The 22,447-nt window shown below is 40.3% G+C and overlaps 1 protein-coding gene and 1 pseudogene across 1 annotated transcript; both read right to left on the bottom strand.

The window, feature by feature from the left end:
* Positions 1-4,110: 4,110 nt before the first annotated feature.
* On the bottom strand, positions 4,111-18,995 carry LOC143603447 (cysteine-rich receptor-like protein kinase 2; annotated as a pseudogene).
* On the bottom strand, positions 18,746-22,092 carry LOC143603444 (cysteine-rich receptor-like protein kinase 2). The gene is made up of 7 exons (XM_077080228.1): positions 21,028-22,092; positions 20,494-20,607; positions 20,249-20,416; positions 19,966-20,175; positions 19,658-19,892; positions 19,423-19,576; positions 18,746-19,256 (listed from the first exon to the last, which is right to left on the bottom strand). Exons 1-7 carry the CDS (start codon positions 21,830-21,832, stop codon positions 19,020-19,022), a joined length of 1,923 nt encoding a protein of 640 aa, XP_076936343.1. The 5' UTR covers positions 21,833-22,092; the 3' UTR covers positions 18,746-19,019.
* Between the last annotated feature and the right edge of the window lie 355 nt (positions 22,093-22,447).

Raw genomic sequence — 22,447 nt, 5'->3', positions numbered from 1 at the left:
GAAAAGTTAAAAGGTGTTTGGTATTGTGTGCTATTGTGAGGGGATAAGATGAACTTATTAACTTATGGGAAAAGTTATAAGGAGGTAAAATTAGGAATCCCAACACACCCCCAAATTCCAATCTCGATGGGCGTACCTGAAACATGTGGGACGGGTACTCGAAATCCGATGGGTATGAGACGATATGAGATTAGGAAAAATTTTGCGAGCATGAGATGTGTATGTTTGAAAGTTTACAAAAGTGTAAATATTATTACTATATAATAAAATCAAAGTTTGGTGCCGCTTGAGTTCTTATTGGACCAAGTGGCACGACATCAATGGACCACATCATTTTTTATTGTTTTTTTTTTAATTTAGGTTTTAATTTTTGTACGGTAACGTGCGTAACTAAAATCGATCAAATTTGCGTCGATTCACTACCGCAACACTCAGGACATAGCTCAGGTTTTACCAACGTCCAGGTTTTACCTTATCCCGCTGCGATGCCAGAGACCGATAATACTCTGGTTTTACCAACGTCCGAGATTCAACGTCTGTGTTTTACTAACTAAATAAATTTTCTCTTACATATTTTATAATACACTATACGAGTGCCGCTACTTTTTTTTTGGGTTTGATTTTTAATATGTTAATTTAGACGAATTTATTTTAAATTTAGTTTTGGTATCGTGACGAACATAGTCATTACCGACCAAATTCGTGCTGACTCGCCCATGCAATGACCGAGTTTTACCAACCAACGCAACACGCACGGGAAATCGTTAATGTTACGTACATTTTAATATGTTAATTTTTATTTATACAAATGCTGCTATGTTTTCCTACGTTAATATACTGATTATTTTTTTAGTTTAGTGTCGATATCTTAACGAACTTAACTTATACCAACTGAATCCACATTAGCGCATCACTACAATGTGACTTGTGTAGGAAGCGATCGCAATGCGCCAGGTAAAAAAACTAGTTATATAATACAATTTAAGAGTTTGGTGCCGCAAAGTGCCGACTGGGCCACTTTGCGGCACCTTATTAGTCATTTTTGGATTGTTTTAGTTTTGGTCCGTAACAAACATTACAAAAACTGATTGAATGTCAATTTTGTTTTAGTTTCGCTACTGTAACGAACGTGATGTAAACCGACCGAAATCGAGTAGACTCGACGCGTTTTGTTTTAGCTCCAACATAGTAACAAACGTAACGAAAACGATCGAATGACGATTTTTTTGTTGATTTTTTTGTCTTAGTTCCAACACCACAACGAACGTGACAGAAACCAATCAAATTTGCGTAGGTTCACCGCCTCAACGCCCGAGATCGACAATGGTCAGGTTTTACCAATGCCCAAGTTTTATTGGCTGACGCCACTTCATTGGCCCACCTCAAATTTTATTATTTTTTGATTTTATTTTAGTTTTAGTTTCGATGCACTAACACTAGTAACCAAAACCGACCGACTTCGCGTCGACTCACCGTCTTAATACTTGCGACCGACAACGCTTGGATATTACCATTGTCCGGGTTTTACCGACCTGCCCAGCACAACACGTCGGATGAAACACTAGTTTATTCTATTGTAAATTGTTCGTGAGCGTATCCAAAAAATGTGTTATTTGGGTGAAAGGTGGAGTTAGAAATAAAAAAATATTTCATCTACTTCCTTCAACTTATATTTAAAATTCTTTCACTATTTGTGTGAAAGTTAAGAATACACATTTTTCTTACATTATTATTATATATAATAATTTCAAAGTTTGGTGCCGCAAAGCCCTTATTGTGCCATTTTGCGGCACCGTATTTGTGATATTTTTTGTTTTTGTTTTGTTTTAGTCGGTCCGTAATGAACGTAACGAAACCGGCCGAATGTCAATTTTGTTTTTGTTCTTTTTTTATTATTTGGTTTTAGTTATGGAACGTGATGAAAACTAAACGAATTGTCATGTTTCGGTTTAGCTCCATCTCCGTCACGAAAATGACCAAATGTTAATTTCCTTTTTCATACAAGTACCGAACATGGCGAAAACTTACCGAATTCACATAGACTCACCGCCAGGGATCGATAACGGTCGGGTAGTTACCTAAGATCGAGTTTTACCGATTGACGTCGCGCAATTGGTCGACCCCAATTGTTATAATTTCTTTGTATTATTTTTTGTCTTAGTTCCAGTATAATAACGCACGTAACCGAAACCGACCGATCGAATTCGTGTCGACTTATCGCATCAACGCTTGGGACCAACAACATTTGGATTTTACCGACCTGCCCGGCGCGTTGCGCCGGGAAAAACACTAGTTAAGTATATAACAAATTTCATTTTTCATGCAGAAGCCATTATGTTCGTATACAAACAAATTGTGTCTAAAACAAGGCTAACATGAATGAAATATCAACACTTGAATTTGAGTGTTTACAACCATAAAAGCTACAAAATTTTGAAAGAAGTTACGGTATTTATTTATTAAACTTCAATATCTCATGGTGGCTTGATAGATGTCGTAGACCTACCTACGATGCTTTAAAAATATCACATTGAATATAAAACAATTTTTAAGTTAAGAAATGCACAAATAATCACATAAAACTTTGGTACAAAGTATTTAGCTAACTCAATTGAGAGATAAATAGAGTGAGAAGGAAGTTACAACTAAAACAAAATATATATTTAGGGATGAGCTCGATACTGATAATAAAAAATAGTAGAAAATAGGTTCGGTAGGGTATGGTACTGATACCGAAGACAAAAAGTCTGGCCTGAAAATACGCGTTACCATTTGTTCATCCGCATATACACATGTCTAGTCCTCTATTTATGCTTTGTTTTCATCATCTTTAACTCTTTACCAAACATTGCACATTATAATAATGGTTTGAATTTTGAACTTCAAATGAAAATCTTTAAAAGAAAGTTTGATAAAGTAATCCTTTCTTAACCTTATATGAAGAAAAGTTAATATTAAAATCACACCTTTAAAAAAGTTGAACTTTAAAAAAATAAAAATTATATGACTCCTTTACTAACTAAAAATAATATCAATGACCTTTTCTTAATTAGAATGACAATTTTTTCTCTCCTTTTAACTTGAACGAGGGGACGTGAACAGTTATTCTAGCAAAAGATACATCAAACCTATAAACAATGTTGTAAAAGTCGTTAGGCGGTTCCTAGGCGGCCAACCCTCTTGGAGGGAGTACTCGGAGTACTCGAAGAGTACTCGGACATGATAAATATAAAGAAAATTAATTTTTGGGTGGTATATATATTTCAAATATCATAAGTTTACTAATACTTATAACAAAATAAGTGAATATCAATATAAATAAGAGAAAAACATTTTTAAACACTAAATTATTCTAAAAATGTATATCATTAATTAAAAAAATGACATTTGTTCGTTAATATTATAAAAAATAACGAATTATGTTGTATTTTTTTAAGTCAAAATAGACACAAGTTAACCGATTAGATGTGATTCTGGCTAATGTTGACTACCTTTGAACAATTTTTTGTAACTAGGCGGAGGTAAAGAAACTCCCCTCGGAACCATACCTTGTAGCGAGTACTCGGAGATTACTCGGCCTTGTAGACCTACTTTTACAACATTGCCTATAAATATGTTTTCTTTTCTAAATAAAAAACCGGTATGATGCCCGTACGTTCAACCAAAAACCATAAATCTGGACGACCTCAACACTTGACGTCATAACATGCGAACTGAATCGATAAGGGGGGCGATTCCAAGTTCGACTAGTAAGTCATGAAACAAAAGCCTTTAATGTATTATGTTGTCCATATCTTTAACCTTTTTTGTAAATGCACAACATATAGTTTTCGAGGGGTGAGATCCAGTTTAAATAAAATTAACATGCTAAACATATAAATAACTAGAGTAATTTATGTTATGAAAAAATAAAATAGTATAATACATAATAATTACTCTAGTTTAAAAGTTATAGAGTAATAATAATTACTTTATTGTTAACATAGTTTCTCAACTTCTTTGTACACTTATCACGATAAAGTCATTTGTATTTGATTCAAACATTAGTTTCTGAAATCTTACATAGCATTATAATTTTCCAAAAACAAGATTTCAACTTATATCATATAACTAGGGTAAAAATGACTGGGAAACTGAAGCAATGGAGCTCGACTCATCATCACTGTCGCGACAGTTCAGTTACTTTGTGTAATGCTATCAAGTTCCACGGTTTTTTCATCTATAAAGGGGGGTTTCGAAGGGGCGAGTAACAGTTCATCAGTTTTTGCTAGCATTTTTAGTGCTGATGACATGGATGGTCTTAAGGATGGTGCTTCTTGGGTGCAAAGAAGTCCTATATGGATCACTCTTATGGCCTCTTTTTGGAAGTTAATGTTGGGATGAATATGCATCATTTTTTTTTGGTCAAATATTTCATGCACCGTACCTTGATTGAAATGCTTCCATGCCTGTATGTCCACAAATGGTTACAATATTTGATTAGATAATATATGTTTAAATGATACATTTATAATAATCATGATCGTTTAAGGTGACGTAACACCCTAGGCAAAATCCATATAATTCGTGTCCAGGAGAGAAGTACGTTGTGCTCATAAAAATTATCTGACACCAAATATCACCAACGCGTTAGTTTGGCGTGACATTTTTATGAAACCAACATCTCTCATGTCAACGGCCGACGGATGTGAGATTTGCCTAGAGTGTCACGGGGTGCTTATACTTACAGTAGACACTAAGTTATCGGTATATTCTTCACTTTTGCTTCTATTGTTTTCCATGCCAAGAATTAGAACACCAAAGCTATAAACATCTACCTTTTCAGTTAAATGACCCTCGGCTAGGTACTCCGGAGCCATATAACCTCTATTTAATTCGAAAAAAGATAAACAAATTAGCTGAAATTTTTAAAATTGTAAAATAAAAATAAGCTTTTACTAACAATGTTCCTGCAATGCGAGTATTGATGTGGCTCTTATCATATTGAAACGATCTCGCCAACCCAAAATCAGCTATTTTAGCTTGAAACCTCAAGTCTAATAAGATATTAGAAGCCTTAATATCTCGATGAATAATCCGATTTTTGGTGTTTTCATGAAGGTATACTAGGCCTTCTGCTACATCAAAATAATCTCGAATCTAGTCTCCCATCTTACTTTCCTACCTTTCGTTTTATCTGGAGAAGTTAACAGGTTCATAATTATATCTCATGTCGTTAACTTCATGATCTCTAATCGTTAAAGAATTTCGAAATTACCGAAAATAAAGAGATCGAGACTCATATTAGGTAGATATTCATGTACAAGAATGCTTTCAGGTCCCGAACAACTGCATCCTAGCAACTTTACTAGATTTTTGTGGTTGACGCAACTGATTATGTTAACTTCATTGTAGAAATCTGCTGCACTGAATTTATTGTTGGAGAAAAGTCTCTTCACAGCTATTTCTCGTCCAGCTGCGAGAACCCCCTAAAAGAATTTCAATATCCGGATTAGTTATATAGATTGGCGGCCAAACTACAATACTCATAGGCAATGGTGGACCTATGAAGGGTTGGCTACCCCTCAATTATGTTGGCAAAGTGTAAAAGGTTTCTTAGAGCAAATATTATGACACTCTTGGGTACAAATGTTTTTGTTGGGATCCTCTTGAAATACTGTTTATAGATTAGAGACACTGAGATGTTTCAATAAAACAAAAACATGGTCCATTTGGGCCGGTCCCAGACCCTGTTCAACCTTTCGAACGGGATCATATCTGAAACTAGATCCAGATACCGATATGTTAGAATAATTTTAATCTAACATGATAGTTAAAAGTAATTTTGATGTTCAGTAAAAAAAAAGCCTTAGGTTTTGACCAAGTTACCAAGTCTGATAAGGCCCGAACGTCCATGGGCCGGTCTCTTAAGTCCAATAAGTATAAGTTGTGCGTGTGTTTTCTTCTCATGTAGTATATTTTTAAATTTCTTAATTTCATATACTATTTGTCCTTTTTATTTGCTTATTTATTTTTCTAAAGAAATGCAAAATTAAATTTGCATATTGTATGTTTACAAGACTGTTTTCGAATTTTAACAATACGTATATGTAATGGCAAAGCTTGGACAAAAACGCTGGGTATCCTTCGCCCTTGCGTATATTTCTCTTCTTATAAAAGATCATTAGAAAAGTTTATATTCTATGTCTACTGTCATCTTGTTATAATCTATAATTTTGTTGCCAATTTCATGAAAGGTTAATATTTCATACCTCCAATTCTCCAAATTGGATATTATACATTTACAATTCATCACCTAAAATATCATATTGACTTAAATCATTGTCACTAAAGTAAAATTGGAAGCTTATAACAATTTGTCTTAATGAATAAGTGAAACTTACTGATGAAAATCCCAATAACAATAATAATTAATTATATATAAACTCGTAAAACCGCTTTGGAACTGATGATCGGTTTAAAACCAGTCAGTTTTCATCGTTTCATATTCTTTTCCTTGGAAACTGATTTGAAACGGTTCTAGTTTGGGCCACTTTTGACTCATGCCAGCCGAAACCGAACTAGTTTGGCCCAAAATTCGGTTTATGCACCTCTAAATTAAAATAGTACCTTGTATACGGTCCCGAATCCTCCTTGTCCTAACTTATTGGCTTCATCCCAATTGTCTGTAGCTTTTTTGATAGTAGAGTATTTGAAGTTCAAACTACTATTAATAAGAATCTCTGCCAGTTTCTCAGCATCACTATAACCTGTAATTTTTAATCCAATTCTTATATTTGTTTCACAAGTTACAAATTAAACATGAACAAGATCAAAGTGGTTATATATACCTTTTCTCTTCTGTTGTATATATATATGCTTCCTTACATATAAAATACCTATCAAAGCAACTATAAAAACCACCGCGGAACTAACAACCAAAACTACAATAACTACCGGGTGCTCTGCAAAAACATAATTAAAACACAGTCAGACATTATGTATTATTTATCAACTATTTATATGAGTATTCTTTTTATAGGTTTTCTAACACACACACACACACTTTTACATCGAAATAGAAGACAAATGGGAAACAAGTTATGATGCTAGCCTAAAAGATTACCTGTATTATTGCTAGCTCCGCTTGCAACTGGTATGGGATTAAGAAAATTGGTATCCGAATACCTCATAAAACACCCTGTATTCAACACACGACCCTCAGACCATGGTAAGCATTTCAATATCCACATCGACGCGTTCTTCAAACACGCCTGACAAGAATCTGGACTCAACGTCTTCCAGCATTCCGCCAACACATAAACCGAATGATTACTACCCGGAACCAACACCTCCTCCCTAGCAAAATAAGCATTATTCCTTAATGCATTCGCTACACTATTATCTGTGGCCTGCCTTGTTGCCTCTTGAAACAACACACTCATCCTCGTATTATTCCCACAAACAATACTATCATTCACACCCTTATATTCCTTGAAAAAACTATAATTTTGTCCTCGGACATAACAGCCGTCTAGGTAAATGCGCCCCCCTGTGTGAGGGTGACAAGCGGGAAGATGAGTACGTATTTGTGCATAACATAAGAGGCAATCTTGTGTGGAGAGATCACTATAACATTGGGTGAGTACATAGATTTTGTTGGGGCCACTACCAACAACTGCAGTCGCATTAAGTGATGTGTGCATTGCGGTGCTAATTATTTCCATTGCGCGAACAAAGTTTGGGAGGAACAAGGTTTGGTTGTTATGGAGCCCTTGGTCACAATACATTTTGATGATTTTGGATCGCGCGTATCCATTTGATTTAGTTACTAGTTGAAGAGGTAGGTCCCAGCAGAGCCCAGTTGGACCCGCAGGACTCACCTTGAAGAGAGACGTCTGCGCAGAAACCAACTGGATCCGCAGGACCCACCATGCTCAGAGACGTGACGTCCTTACGCGCAGTACGCAAGCTGTTCCCGCAGGAAATGCCTCCCAATGGTGAAGTACTCCGCCTGTTCCCGCAGCTGCGGATACAAGCCATCAGGGAAGGCCACCCGCGCAGCAAGGCTACACGCACAAGGCACTTAGCTCTCAATAATTCAGTAGTCACCTGAAGGAATGAGCAAAGCCGGGAACAATCCCGCACAAAGGCGGGAGGGGGAATACTCCCGCCCAAATGAGCCAGTCCGTACGATACTGGAGGATCTTTTGTACTGTACCTGACGAGGTATGGGCAAAAGATCTGACCAGAGATACGACAGCTCATTGACAACAGTATGGCGAGCAGCATGCTCTTGTACTGTAGGTCACTATTAGCCGCTGTCTACTCACCAACTCCTGTCATACCACGTGCATAGCCTGCAGTTGGTGGAAAATGAATAGTACACAGCAGGCCTGGTCACTGTCGGCCGCTGCCTACCCACCAACTACCAGCATGGCACGTGCGTAAGCCACAGTTGGTAGAACATGAATACTATTCAGCCGGCTACACCTTCTTGGAAACCTACCTTCGGCTATAAATACCCCAAATGGTATGATCATCTCATCTTATCTGGTATCTTATATCTTATACCTGATATCTGCTCTAGCAATCTCTTAATATACACTTATATTCAAGAGCAATCTAGTCTGATTCTCACGCCGGAGGGTGGTCACAAGGAGGTACCCCCCCCCTTCTCAGTGACGAGCTCACGGTGTCTGTTTTGCAGGTTATCAGAAGAACCATCTTTGCCGGGTCTAACCCCTCGTGGGAAACATCTATTTAACCCCCAGATTATCCGTAATCTGCCCGGGGTCAATTAGTGTTTCTTCATTGGCGCCATCCGTGCATAAAAGCTAGAACTTCATTTCTTTTCAGTTTTTTCAAACTTCTGGAAAGATGGTTAAAGAAACTCCGGTAACCACAACCCCATCTACTGGGGGGAATACCGGCGACTACACAGTTTTTACGAACACTACCCCAGTTACCCAAGCTGGGGCAAGTGCAGTAAATAATCTCTCACTAGGATTCACCGATACCCAGTTAGAGAGACAAAGAACAAGGCTCCCCCGCCAAACACTCGATGAAGTTAAAGCGTGGGCGGAAACACGTCAAAAAGAATTCCAAGCTGAGTTGGATGAACGCTTACGTTCACTCCAACAGCCTGAGGAATTCGGAGAGTACTTGGACGATGATTCGGAGGAATCCGATAGTGACGCAAACCCTCGTCATAGGGCGAAAGGGAAGCGTAAGGAAACGGACTCCCAACCGAGAAGGCGTTTTGGAGAAACCTTCAAACCAAAAAACGCGGGTGGAAACCCACGTGACTTCTCCAAAACATTTACACCAACTGCTGCAAAGGCGGGAACGTCCAAATTTGCAAGGGACATTGCGGAAGCAATCGTCCCGAAAAGTGCCAAACAGATGTCCAACATCGGCACTTACGATGGTATATCTGATCCAGACGATCATTTGAACAGGTTCATAGCGGGGGCAACCGTCAGTAGTTGGACGGAACCTACGTGGTGTTACATGTTCCAAATGACGCTTGTTGGGGCAGCTAGAGCGTGGTTCGATCGTCTACCGGTCCACCACATCTACGATTGGGAAGACTTCCAGCAGAAGTTTAGCCAACACTTCAGCCAACAAAGAAAGTATACCGAGGAGCAATGGACAATCCTCAATTGCATTCGAGAAAAAGATGAATCTTTGCCAGACTTCATCACTCGCTTCAACTCAAAGAAGCTAAGTCTGGGTAATATCAGCGAAGATCTTGTTCGCGCTGCTTTCATCCAGGGCGCGAACGACCCAGAGCTCATCCGCACCTTAACGGGTAGAGATGGCATGCCATCCACATGGGATGCCATCATGACAGCAGCTAAACGCTTTGCGGAAACGGAAAAGCAACTGGGTAGAGATCTCACCCAGAGCACAAACCTCTACACCCAGAAAACAAGAGAAGACAACATCCTTACCGCCCGACTAAACAAAAAGCGGAAGCTAGGCATTTGGCAGTCAAGGGTAAACTTTGACACCTCATCCGGCTTGCAACATCGGTTAGGCGGAAGGGATAACGTACAGTCGAACCAGAACTCCAGATGGACGCCACTCACCAAAAGCGTCACCGAGATATTCGCCACTGAGGAGCTCCCATGGCCAAAGGCTCCAATAATCCGACATCGTCACAATGCTGATCGGAGCAAATACTGTGACTTTCACAGGACAAAAGGCCACAACACTGAAGAATGCACAGACGTGAAGGACATCGTCGAAGCATTTGTCAGAGATGGGACGCTCGCGCACCTCGTGGCGTAACGAACGCTGAGGAGGCCGATGCGTGTAGAACCCCAGCTGGGGAAAACACGAATGAAATTGCAGCTTCAATGTTGGAGACTACATACTGCGTAAACAACGAGATCCCGAACCAGGTGCATATCGGCTCGATGGCACTCCCATCCCAACAACATGGAAGGGAGTTCAATTACACAGTTTGCATGTAGATCAATTCCAAACTTGTAAAGAAAAGGCCCACAGCCACTTCTAATGGAAATGATTCTCCTTAGAACATTGATGTTGATAATCTTACATTTATACTTATGAACTTTCCACACTGATATGCCAGTCTTAACCGCATACATAAGTGGGAAAGAAGTCGTTACTTGTGGAAGGCGGCAAAACCCGCATAAACACAAAAAACGACAAACCTTCACGCAGGTCAGTCATAGGTAAAGTTTGGTGATCCCACTAAATGAAAGTGCCGGTCCTAACCGCACAAATCATGATAGAAGAAACCGAACTAACCTATTGACAACCACGCGTCGAACGGTTAACTTATTCAAAATACTTAGAAAATTTCTAACAGAACGATGAGGAAAACCTACACGCAGGTCAGATGTAGGTAAAGGTTAGCCATCCTACTAAGTGCAAGTGACGGTCTTACCCGCACAATCACGAACGAGGAAGCAAAACTTCAGCCTATTATCTACCACGTTCAAAGGTTAACTTATTCTAAACACTTAGAAAATTTCAAAGGAAAAGATGAGGAAAACTTCCACGCAGGTCAGATATAGGTAAAGCTTAGCCATCCTACTAAGTGCAAGTGACGGTCTTATCCGCACAATCACGAAAGAGGACGCAAAACTTTAACTTATTATCTGCCACGTTGAAAAGTTAACTTATCTAAGTACTAAAGAAATTGCTAAGTTAAAACAAAATATGCGTGAAATAAACAAGGCAATGAATTGGCAAATAATCTTTATTCCATCGAAATTCAAATATTACAGATTGCTAGGTACATACCCGCATACAAAAGAAGCTATACAAAAATAAAAATCTATAATGGTGGAAAGGGATCTTCAGGATCAAGCTTCAGGACCACTTCCACTTGGACCCGCACCATCAGTAGAGCGTGGCGGTTCAAGGAAAGCTTTAAGGATAGCTAGCCCATCATCAGCAACAGCAACTTCGTTCACCTTCTCCACCACCGGATGCGGGAAGGCGGCATACTGATTCACTGCTTGGTCATATACAGCTTCAGTATCAACGTCATATAAAGGGAAGTTGAAAGGCGGGATGCCTTTCTCAACGAACCATAGACCAAGCAGGAAGCCGGCCTTTTCCCCATCCTCATGAGAAGCGTTGAGGGCTGCGCTCATGGCATCGTCATAAGACGTATCCGTGAAGACCCGATGCACAACCTACAAAAAGAAAAAATACAAGTATCAAAACCTTTTCTATTTACAAAGAAAAGCGTAAAGATATAATGAAATTAAACATACCTGAGACAACGCTTCTCGAAGAAGCCATTCATTGGCAACCAGAGCCTCCTGGAGGGCGGCTTGAGCTTGGTTACGGGCGCGTTCGGCTTCACTTTTGTTGAGGTTGGCAAGCAACACTTCTTTAGCCGCAGCCTCTTCAACGCCCTTTAGCTTCCGCTCAGTATGGTCAAGCACCCCCCTCTGGTCCAAGATCTCTTGGAGCTTCTTGGCGTCTTCCATCGCCAAGGCATCATGAGCCTGTTGGAGCGCCTCTAGTTTGGCTTTAAGTTTCTCATTCTCGAGGCGTAGAGGCTCAGCAACAGCTTCAGCCTTGGTGGCCCTCTCAGTTGCGTTCCGTGCAGTTTCCTTAGCCAGCCGAAGCTGTTCGTTAACAGCTTGGGCAGCCTTGGAACGGGCCTCGAGCCGGGCCTGAACTTCAACCTCGAGGGCCTTGAAGGCCTTCTCCTTTTCCGCAACCACTGCGGTAAGCCTCTTGTTCTCCTCCCGGACAGCCCGCGCCTGAGCTACTTCTTGAATACGAGCTGCTTTTAACTTGTCGTTTTCACGACAGAGCAGCTCCACGCGCGGCTGCATCCGGGCCAGGAGAATCCGAAGCTCGTTGGTTAGCCTACCCTCCTGGTAGCTAGCCATTGCTTCCCCCAACGCACCACTGGGAGCTGCGTGACGAGCCCACTCCACGCACTCCACAAGCGTGCGAAGGGTTGTTCCTCGGCGGATGTTCCATCGTGGAACATACACTTCATTGGAATCCGACACTGCAAAAAACAAAACGCAGTTAGGAAAAGATGATATATATATAAAAAGGCCAAAAGAACCCTACGCACCTGTAGGGTCGACAACAGGCCGATAGCCGCCAAACCCATCACCTGAAATCCATCCAAGAGGTCAGGCAGATGGGAAGGAGGCAGAGGTTGGCGAGAAGCCCCAAGCATACCTGAAGGATCGGCCGTAGCTGCCGACGTCGGAGGAGGCATAGAGGCCGCCGCGGTAGAAACCAACGGAGGTGAACTCACCGGAAGTGAACTCACAACCGTGGTCGCCGCTGCGGAAGTACCCGCAGAAATAGTCACCGCCGGCTCAGTGAAAGATTCAGTAAATATGGCACTGACAGCCGGCGGAGATGTCATCACAGTTGGAACAGTTGGCTCAACTGGGTGAGCGACTGAACCAACTGAAGCAGGCGCAGCCGCCTGGGTCTTCGCCTCAGGTGGGTTGACCAAGCCTACCGTCATGGGTCCGGAGGTGCTCCTCCCCGCTCCACCCTGGAATGCGGTAGCATCCACGCCTGCACAAAGAAGATATAAGTATAATGGCGGAAAGATATGAAGTTAAAAAGTAAAGGAAGTTTGTACTTACGGGTTTTCTTGAGCCTAAAAGTGCGAACAGGCGGGGACGAACCCGATGGAGCCGGCCTCTTCACGCCGCTCACCGTCGTTGTCCTGGGCTGCTCGGAGGTGACGGTCGTCTCAGCCTCCGGAGCAGTGGTCTTAGCACCACCAGGGTTCCCCGCCACCTCCTCGCTTTCGGTCTCTGAATCAGACCGATGCACCGGATCGGCAGTGGAGGCAACCTTCGCCTTCCCCTTCCCGCCGGCAGCCTTCTTCTTCCGCACCAACGGAGGACCATCTGCGGATTCCTCATCAGAAGATGACAAGATTAGAGGAATTCCAGCAGAGGTTTCAGCATTGAGAGGTCGAGGGTTGAATAACGCCTTACCTGGCCGCGTGGCGCTCAGAATAGGGTGGCCTGGCGGGTAGACCTCCACAAACCGATCCCTCGTTTGCTCCAAGATGGGCAACTCGTTCTCATCGAGAGCACGAGTACCCATCCGAGCGGGACCATCACTCTCCCGCGGCTGCATGAGAGACTGCAAGTCGTTCCCCTCTGAAATAAAAGAAACAGTTAGAAGACAAACCTATATAAACAAATAAGACAAAGCATACCGTAAGGGACAGAGTTCAAACCGTATTCGAGGACGATGGGAACCTGTGACGCCTCCTTCCACACCCGGCTCATCCCAAGCATCACCATCCCAGACTCCGAAAAGCGGTACACCGGAGTCTGGATCCGGGAGATCTTGGCAAACCATTCCGCCTCCTGGTAGTTTGGGGCGTGAAGGGCGGGGAGTGCTATCCCATTCTTAAACGTCATCGCTATCGGGACGACGCGAGCGGAGATATAAAAAAACTCCCTCTTCCACGACCGAAGACTGCGCTCGGTTGCGCAGATCTTCATCCCCTTGATCCGGTTGACCAAGGTGTACCACCCCTGGATGCACCTTCAAGAATAGAAGGTCATCAACTGGTCAACATGGGGCTCCACGCCCAGAATGAGGCACACCCACTCAAAGTGGCGGATCTTGGCGATCGCCATCGGGTGTACCTCCGTTAAATGCACCCCGTGCCTCTCCAAGACACGGTATACAAACTTCGTTAATGGGAACCTGAGATTCCCATAAACGAAGAATGCAGCGTACACCCCTATCTTGCCCTTGGGGGCATCGTACACCGTCTGGTGTGGCTCCGGAAACTCAGGCTCGAACGGCTCGAGCATGAACTTCCGGACGATGTACTGAAAAAGCTCAGTGGGAAGAGCACACTGGCATTCGCCAGCAGTGCTCTTATCGTCTTTATCAGACGTAGACGTCGGGATCTCGACGTGCACGTCAGATTCCTCGGCAGCAGCTTCGAAATCGTGAGTAGAAGACATGGTTTGGAGGTAAAGGAATGATTTCAGGAGAATGCTTGGCAGAAAGTATTCTCCGGAAATCGTTTACAAGAAGAGGAGTGAAAGTGTGAATTACAAAGGACCCTCTCCCCCTTTATATACTCATCGCAATTAATGCGATGAATTTAATGCGGAAGAGAGAGAAATCACAGGTGCAATGCAACTATGACACGTGGCAAAGTGCAAGCTGGCAACAGCTGTTGAAAGGACGCGTGCCATTAATTTCGCGGCCACGCGCCCGAAAAATCGCGCCCACGCGCCTGAAAAAGCGTCTGGAATGACCATGTACTGTCACGTCGCCATAACTTCCTGCACGTCCTGACACAGTCAGAAGAAACCGTCGGACGACGTTTCAACAGTTTGGACTGTTCTTATCCTTTCACCAACTCTTCGAATTTCAAAATTTCAAAAAGATTCAAAAGTAAGCGGGAAAATACCCCTTACCTTGGCAACCAAGAAACTATAAGACAGGTGCGAGTACAGTGTTAAGGCAAAACCCTTCACATACTTAGCACCCGGCAGGGAATTGAAGCCAAGAATACCTCGGCGACCAAGTAACTATAAGACGGGTGCGGGTACAGTGTTAAGGCAAAACCCTTCACATACTTAGCACCCGCAGGGAATTGACGCCAGGAATACCTTGGAAGTAAAGTAACCGTAAGACGAGTGCGGGTACAGTGTCAAGGCAAAACCCTTTACATACCTAGCGCTCCGCAGGGAATTGAAACCAAGAAGGATCTTCTGGGCCATGCTTGCGGAAACGGGAATAACATCCCCGCATAGCGGGAACGTCGAGAACTATATTGTTTGAAGCTCCAAGATGGAATTGGTGGTTTTAACATAATTGATCACTATGTTCAAAACTACCAAAACCTCATGGAGAATCCACACAAGTGGGACTCAACGCTCCTGACTTGCGAGGAGGTTACAGACCTACCCGCATCATACCCAAAGATCAAGCAGGAAAGTCGGGAATTTCTGCAAGTGACATTAGGACTTCCGCGGGAAGAATCCCCATGGAAAACCTTAAAACTAAACCCTTTTCAAAAACCCTTTGCTTAAGTCCAAAAGTTCACCTCACTTATTAAACATTCATGAGAAGAACATTGGACTGGGGGGACTTGAAGAGGTAGGTCCCAGCAGAGCCCAGTTGGACCCGCAGGACTCACCTTGAAGAGAGACGTCTGCGTAGAAACCAACTGGATCCGCAGGACCCACCATGCTCAGAGACGTGATGTCCTTACGCGCAGTACGCAAGCTGTTCCCGCAGGAAATGCCTCCCAATGGTGAAGTACTCCGCCTGTTCCCGCAGCTGCGGATACAAGCCATCAGGGAAGGCCACCCGCGCAGCAAGGCTACACGCACAAGGCACTTAGCTCTCAATAATTCAGTAGTCACCTGAAGGAATGAGCAAAGCCGGGAACAATCCCGCACAAAGGCGGGAGGGGGAATACTCCCGCCCAAATGAGCCAGTCCGTACGATACTGGAGGATCTTTTGTACTGTACCTGACGAGGTATGGGCAAAAGATCTGACCAGAGATACGACAGCTCATTGACAACAGTATGGCGAGCAGCATGCTCTTGTACTGTAGGTCACTATTAGCCGCTGTCTACTCACCAACTCCTGTCATACCACGTGCATAGCCTGCAGTTGGTGGAAAAGGAATAGTACACAGCAGGCCTGGTCACTGTCGGCCGCTGCCTACCCACCAACTACCAGCATGGCACGTGCGTAGGCCACAATTGGTAGAACAGGAATACTATTTAGCCGGCTACACCTTCTTGGAAACCTACCTTCGGCTATAAATACCCCAAATGGTATGATCATCTCATCTAATCTGGTATCTTATATCTTATACCTGATATCTGCTCTAGCAATCTCTTAATATACACTTATATTCAAGAGCAATCTAGTCTGATTCTCACGCCGGAGGGTGGTCACAAGGAGGTACCCCCCCCCCCCCTTCTCAGTGACGAGCTCACGGTGTCTGTTTTGCAGGTTATCAGAAGAACCATCTTTGTCGGGTCTAACCCCTCGTGGGAAACATCTATTTAACCCCCAGATTATCCGTAATCTGCCCGGGGTCAATTAGTGTTTCTTCACTAGTAGTGGAAGTATGATCAAATGGATGAAAATGAAAGTTGCATGTGTTGAGTTCTTCATCTTGTAGTTAGAGATGGAAGTGTTTAATAAAAGTGGTTGTAGATGAAAGTTGTATAACAAAGTGTGACATGATAAAACATTGACCAATTCCTAATATATGTGAAGGCAGGCATATGCTAGGGAAATCATGTCCATTGAATACTCATAAAGTGTGTGGTTGATTTTATTAGTCACCAAAATGGTTGCTTTCATGTATGTATTTAATTAGAATTTTTAAGTGATAATTACGATTCGTGCCCCTGTGTGTTTTATGGGTAAGGACACTATGCATGTATCATTCTCAAATTGAGTGATATGTGCCGTTAGAACTATATTTTCATTTTCTCTCATTTTAAAATAGTTGGAAATATGTGGTGTTTGGATTTTAATATTATAAGTTAAAACCATCAACATTATTTCAATTTATATCCTGTTTGATGTGATTGAGGTCACAATAAATCAAATTCTACTTTTGACTTAAGTGGAAGAATGAGAATGATGTATTGTTTCATAACTTTTTTTTTAAACTTTAAAACAATTGTTAGCATTTTGGCCTTGACAATTATAAAAGATGGTTTAAGTCATAAACATAAGTTTATGTTTTATGAATTATTAAAGTTTAAACAATTAAACTTTTATATAGTAGGCCTATTAGATTATGGTTTGGGTTGTGCAAACTTTATTTTTTATATAAAAATCGACAAATTGTGTAATTAGGTTTATACATACATACTTACATACATATATATAATCGGGCCATATATGAAAAATACGTTTTTATATATATTCCAAACTTGTGGGTCACTGATCATTATGTGGTTTACAAGCTTCTAGAAAATTATATAAAATATATATTTTTTAAATATAATTATAATAAAAAGCTTAAGTCAAGTAAGAAAGCCCAATCACCTTCTACCTTTTTTCCTCCACCAGCATTTTGTGACACAACCCCCCCCCCCCTCCACACACACACACCACCACAAAAACTCCTCTAAAGCGTGGGTGGGGGTGGGGGGCTCACAGCGTTTTGGGCGAGGAAAACAACCCACTACGCACGTTCTAACTGATAGCAAAAATCAATTAATCTAGCAATAGTCAGTTGACTTTTCCTATACAAGGTTATTTTAGGTTATTTTGTTCGAGTTTTACGTGAATCTATTTGTTTTAGGTTGAGCTAATTGATTTTCAATTGTTCACTATATAATTTATTATAAAATCGCAAGTCACTAAAAACTCAAATTTTATATTATTTATTTTTATGAAACTATATTTCTAAAAGTTACAGTTTTCATGAATAGTGCGTGAGCCGATAAAAAACCGGCATTGTTTGTCAAGGTAAGTGAATAGTACCAAATCACTTTTCTCTCCAATCGGTAAACCGAAACTTTAAATTTAAAATACTTTAAAATTAAATATCAACTCACAATTTAAAAGAACCCATAAATTCTCACCTCAAAGTGCATCTCCAAAGCTATATATTTCAAATGTTACAATTGCGTCATGCAATATTTTACATCAGATTAATTTCAAACGCATATTTTAGGGCCTCAAGCAATCCAAATTTTTATCATGGAGCATGTTGAAGGTGCTCTAAGTAGTGATATAAAGAATATGAAGAAACTTTTTGTAATGATTCCTATATATTTTTTAACGGCAAATTACATTACTCTAAACTATGTAGTTTTTCTTAAACTAACTCTATGCCCGATGATTAAACCTGAGACTTCCAACCAAGCGTCATATGCTTATTTACAAAATATGATAAAATTAATTTCTAGTAGAAGAGTAGTTCTTGTTTTTTTGTTTATTTAAGTTCATGAGTTTTATGAAATATGATAAATACTCCCCACTAGAAATTTGGTTACCATTCTATTAAAAGCAACCCGTTTTAACCTGAGCCCGTTTTGACCCTGCACCGACCCGCTTTGCCAGCCTTATCTCAGAGTCATCACTATGCAGAATTTGATTTGCAACAAACTACTTCAACCAAAAAGGTGTGAATAAATTTCGAAATTTACATTATAGCCCTGCCATTACATTAATTTGTCCAACGTTATTCATAATGAGGTCTGTAAGTTTGGAAGTCAACCCCTTGAGTCCAAAGTTAAAATAGTCTTAATTCAGAGTCATTCCCATGAGTCTGACCGACTACGGATAATTTAGAATGCAAGATTCATTGATTAAACGTATTAAAATCAAACACAGTTATAAGATTCAGTGTTTGCATTTAACAAGTAAATCAAAAAAGAATTCAAAAGTATAACTATTTAACCGTCCGTACATCCAAATACTAAAACAAAACACATGGCTAGCTAATCTAAGACCGATCGCATCCCATTGAAGGTCATGCTTGTAACAAATGATGCAAGAACCAAACCAGGGCCATCATTGTAAATGTAATGATGCAATGTCACTCGTCTATAAAAGGGGGATTAGAAGGCACGGGTAAAGGTTGACCATCCGTTGCTAACATTTTGAGAACAGTTGACATTGATGGTCTCAAAGATGGAGCTTCTTGAGTGCAAAGTAGTCCTACTTGTACTACTTTTATCGCATCTTTCTGGTATTTGATGTTAGGATATTGATGCATCATTAGGTTCGGGTCGAATATTTCCTCCACCTTATTAATCTGGAAATGATTCCACGCCTGTTTCGTTCATAAATAACAAACCCGTGTATAAATATTTTAGTGGTTTCGATTAGAGAATATTATAGAGTATATCATTAGAGTTTGAGTATTATACTGTTACCATAGTTAGAAGATTGTATTTGATTATTTTTTCTTATGATAGAGAAATGATATGTTAACTTACGATAGCAACTGAGCCGTCACTGTCGGTATCTTCTGCGGTTCTGCTTCTGTTTTCAATTCCAGTGACCACCTCAAGAACCAGAACTCCAAAGCTATAGACATCTGCCTTTTTGGTTAGCTGACCGTGGGCTATGTACTCCGGAGCCATATACCCTCTATTTATGTTTTAAATAAAGTATAACAAATTAGCCGAATTTTTTAAATTCTACAAGAGAAAAATAAACTACTACGCTTACAATGTGCCTGCAACGACCGTACTGATGTGGCTCTTATCATCTTGAAAAGATCGGGCCAACCCAAAATCAGCTATTTTCGGACGAAACCTCAAGTCTAATAAGATATTAGAAGACTTAATATCTCGATGAATAATCTGTTTTTTGGTATTTTCATGAAGGTATACTAGGCCTTCTGCTACACCAATAATAATATCAAACCTCTTCTCCCACACTATTTCCCTGCCTTTTATTTCGTCTACAAATTTAAAAAATACATCTTAAATCATTAGCGTTAGCATTAACGGGTTTAAACTATATAACTAACTTACCAAAAATGAAGCGGTCAAGGCTAATGTTGGGTAGATATTCATATACAAGAATGCTTTCTGGTCCTGAACAACTGCATCCTAACAACCTAACAAGGTTTTTGTGTTCAACACTGCTAATCATGTTGACTTCATTATAAAAGTCAACGGCTCGGAATTTATTGTTGATATAAAGTCTTTTGACCGCAATCTCTCTTCCATCCGGAAGGACCCCTGTCAGAATTTCAACATTCACGGGTTAAAACTTAAAACGGCCCGTGTTATGATGATGTTTGACCTGTTTGACCCGTTATAATAAAGTACAAGTGTACAACCTTATAAACAGTCCCGGATCCTCCTTGTCCGAGCTTATTAGACTCGTCCCAGTTTCCTGTGGCTTTTTCGACAGTGGAGTATTTGAAGTTCAAGCTACTATCATTAAGCATCTTGGACAGTTTTTCGGTATCATAATATCCTGAAATATTAATCGATGATCATTAACTTTGTTTCCATGAATTCTACATGTTATGCATGGTGTAGTTTATATTATACCTTTTCTCTTCTTCCGTATATATCTATGTTTTCGGATATACAAACCAATCATTAAAGCAACTGTAAAAACCGCCACCGAACTAACAACAGAAACAACAATAGGAATTATTTTCCCTACAAAACACATGTATAATATATCAGAAGTGTTAGGTACAAAGCTTACAGGTTTGGTCAGTTCCGACTGAACATGTGAACACGTTTAGCTAAACTGATCGTGTTCGTGAACCTGTTTATTTATCTATTATATTATTTATTAATGTGTTTATGTAATAACATATGCTACTTGGACATTTTTATTTCAAAATTTTAAAGTGTAAAGATATATTAGCATATTCTAAACATAACTGCTACCAAAAATTAAAAATAATATGCAAATGTAAAAAAATTAATGTATTAATACTGGAAAAAAAGTTAATTAAAATTCTTTTTTGGGTTAAATGGATTGTGTTCGTGTCAACCTGCGAATGTTCAGATTCACTTCATGTTCAGTTTCAACTAAAATTCTCGGGGTTCGGATTCATCTTTAATTATTACCTTTATTACTAGACCTGCTTGTAGCCTGTACAGGATTGAGAAAATTAGTATTCGAATACCTCATAAAACACCCTGTGTTCAACACACGCCCCTCAGACCACGGTACACATTTAGTTATCGTCTTAGACGCGTTCTCCAAACACGCACTACAAGCACTCGGGCTCAAAGTCCTCCAACAATCCACCATCACATAAACGGATGCGTTTCCATTAACCACATGAACTCTACCAAAGTAATCATTATTATTATTATTATTATTATTATTATTATTATTATTATTATTATAATTACTTGTTACATATGTTACAGCACTTAACACTGCTTGTTTCACTGTATCTTGAAACACTATATTCTTTCTTGTTACATTCCCACAAACAAAACTGTCATCAGGCCCGGTATACTCGTGGTAAAAGCTGTAATTCTGTACGCGCATAAAGCAACCATCGAGGTAAATTCGACCACCATTGTATGGAAAGCAACTGGGAAGAACACTACTGGCTTTCATATAGCATAAGATGCAGTCTTGTGAAGAAAGATCAGCATAACACTGGGCCAGCCCGTAATTAGTGTCGGGCCCGGTTCCTGCAGCAGCTGTTCCATTGAGTGATGAGCTGCGGATTTGGAAGCCGATTCGGGCCGTTATGTTAATAAAGTTTGGGATGAAAAGGGTTTGATTGTTTTCTAGTTGTTGTTCACAAGTCATGTTGATTATTTGTGATCTGGATTCACCTTTTGTTCTTGTTACTACTTGTAGAAGTATGATTATAGTAATGAGAATTGTAGCTGCATGTGATGATTTCTTCATTGTGTAAGGTGACAACTTGTTACTGAAGATTTGCGGGCCCACCACTACACTGCTAACCAGTGAGATCAGGTAGAACGCGGTTAACACTTGACATGTGGCCTTCAAAGTTAAAGACAAATTAAAAAAGAGAAAATCAGTGAAAGCTAGACTCAAACATTTACCACCGCAACACCACTCCTTAACGGTTATTGTCGGTTATAAACTTATAACTTACAATGCTGTGATAGAGAAAAATTCCCATGACAATTAGGGGTGTGCAAAAAAACAGAAAAACTGATCTGAAACCAAAAAACTGAAAAATCCAAACTGAAAAAACCGAACTAAAACAAAAGCCGACAGTTTGGTTTTATTTTTTATAAAAAACGAGCATACGGTTCAGTTTTGTTTTTGCGTGTAATAAAACCCGAAAAAATTGAACCAAATTTCAAGATTTTTATTTTAAGTCATTTATAAGAATTTATTAAATATGTGACTCAAATATTTTTGGTCAAATAGTTATTAATTAGCCATATTATTTATACATAAATTCATTATTTTCGACTAACTTTTTTCGGCTTGAAATTTTCAAGCCCAAATGGCAAAAGCCAAAACAGAACCGATGCCAAAACCAAAACT

The sequence above is a fragment of the Bidens hawaiensis genome, unplaced genomic scaffold, assembly GCF_021521415.1.
Source record: "Bidens hawaiensis isolate Kalapana, Puna unplaced genomic scaffold, B.hawaiensis_p1.1 tig00061650_1, whole genome shotgun sequence".
Lineage (NCBI taxonomy): Eukaryota > Viridiplantae > Streptophyta > Magnoliopsida > Asterales > Asteraceae > Bidens > Bidens hawaiensis.
This window is presented reverse-complemented; position numbering and strand designations above follow the sequence as displayed.

What these genes read in the sequence shown, in the direction of transcription:
- LOC143603444 (XM_077080228.1), bottom strand. Translation starts at nt 21,832, where the DNA reads ATGAAGAAATCATCACATGCAGCTACAATTCTCATTACTATAATCATA. An exon ending in AAGCAGGTCTAGTAATAAAG is followed by an intron (nt 20,608 to 21,027) that starts GTAATAATTAAA and finishes TGTGTTTTGTAG; the next exon opens with GGAAAATAATTCCTATTGTT. An exon ending in GTGACGGCTCAGTTGCTATC is followed by an intron (nt 19,257 to 19,422) that starts GTAAGTTAACAT and finishes TGAACGAAACAG; the next exon opens with GCGTGGAATCATTTCCAGAT.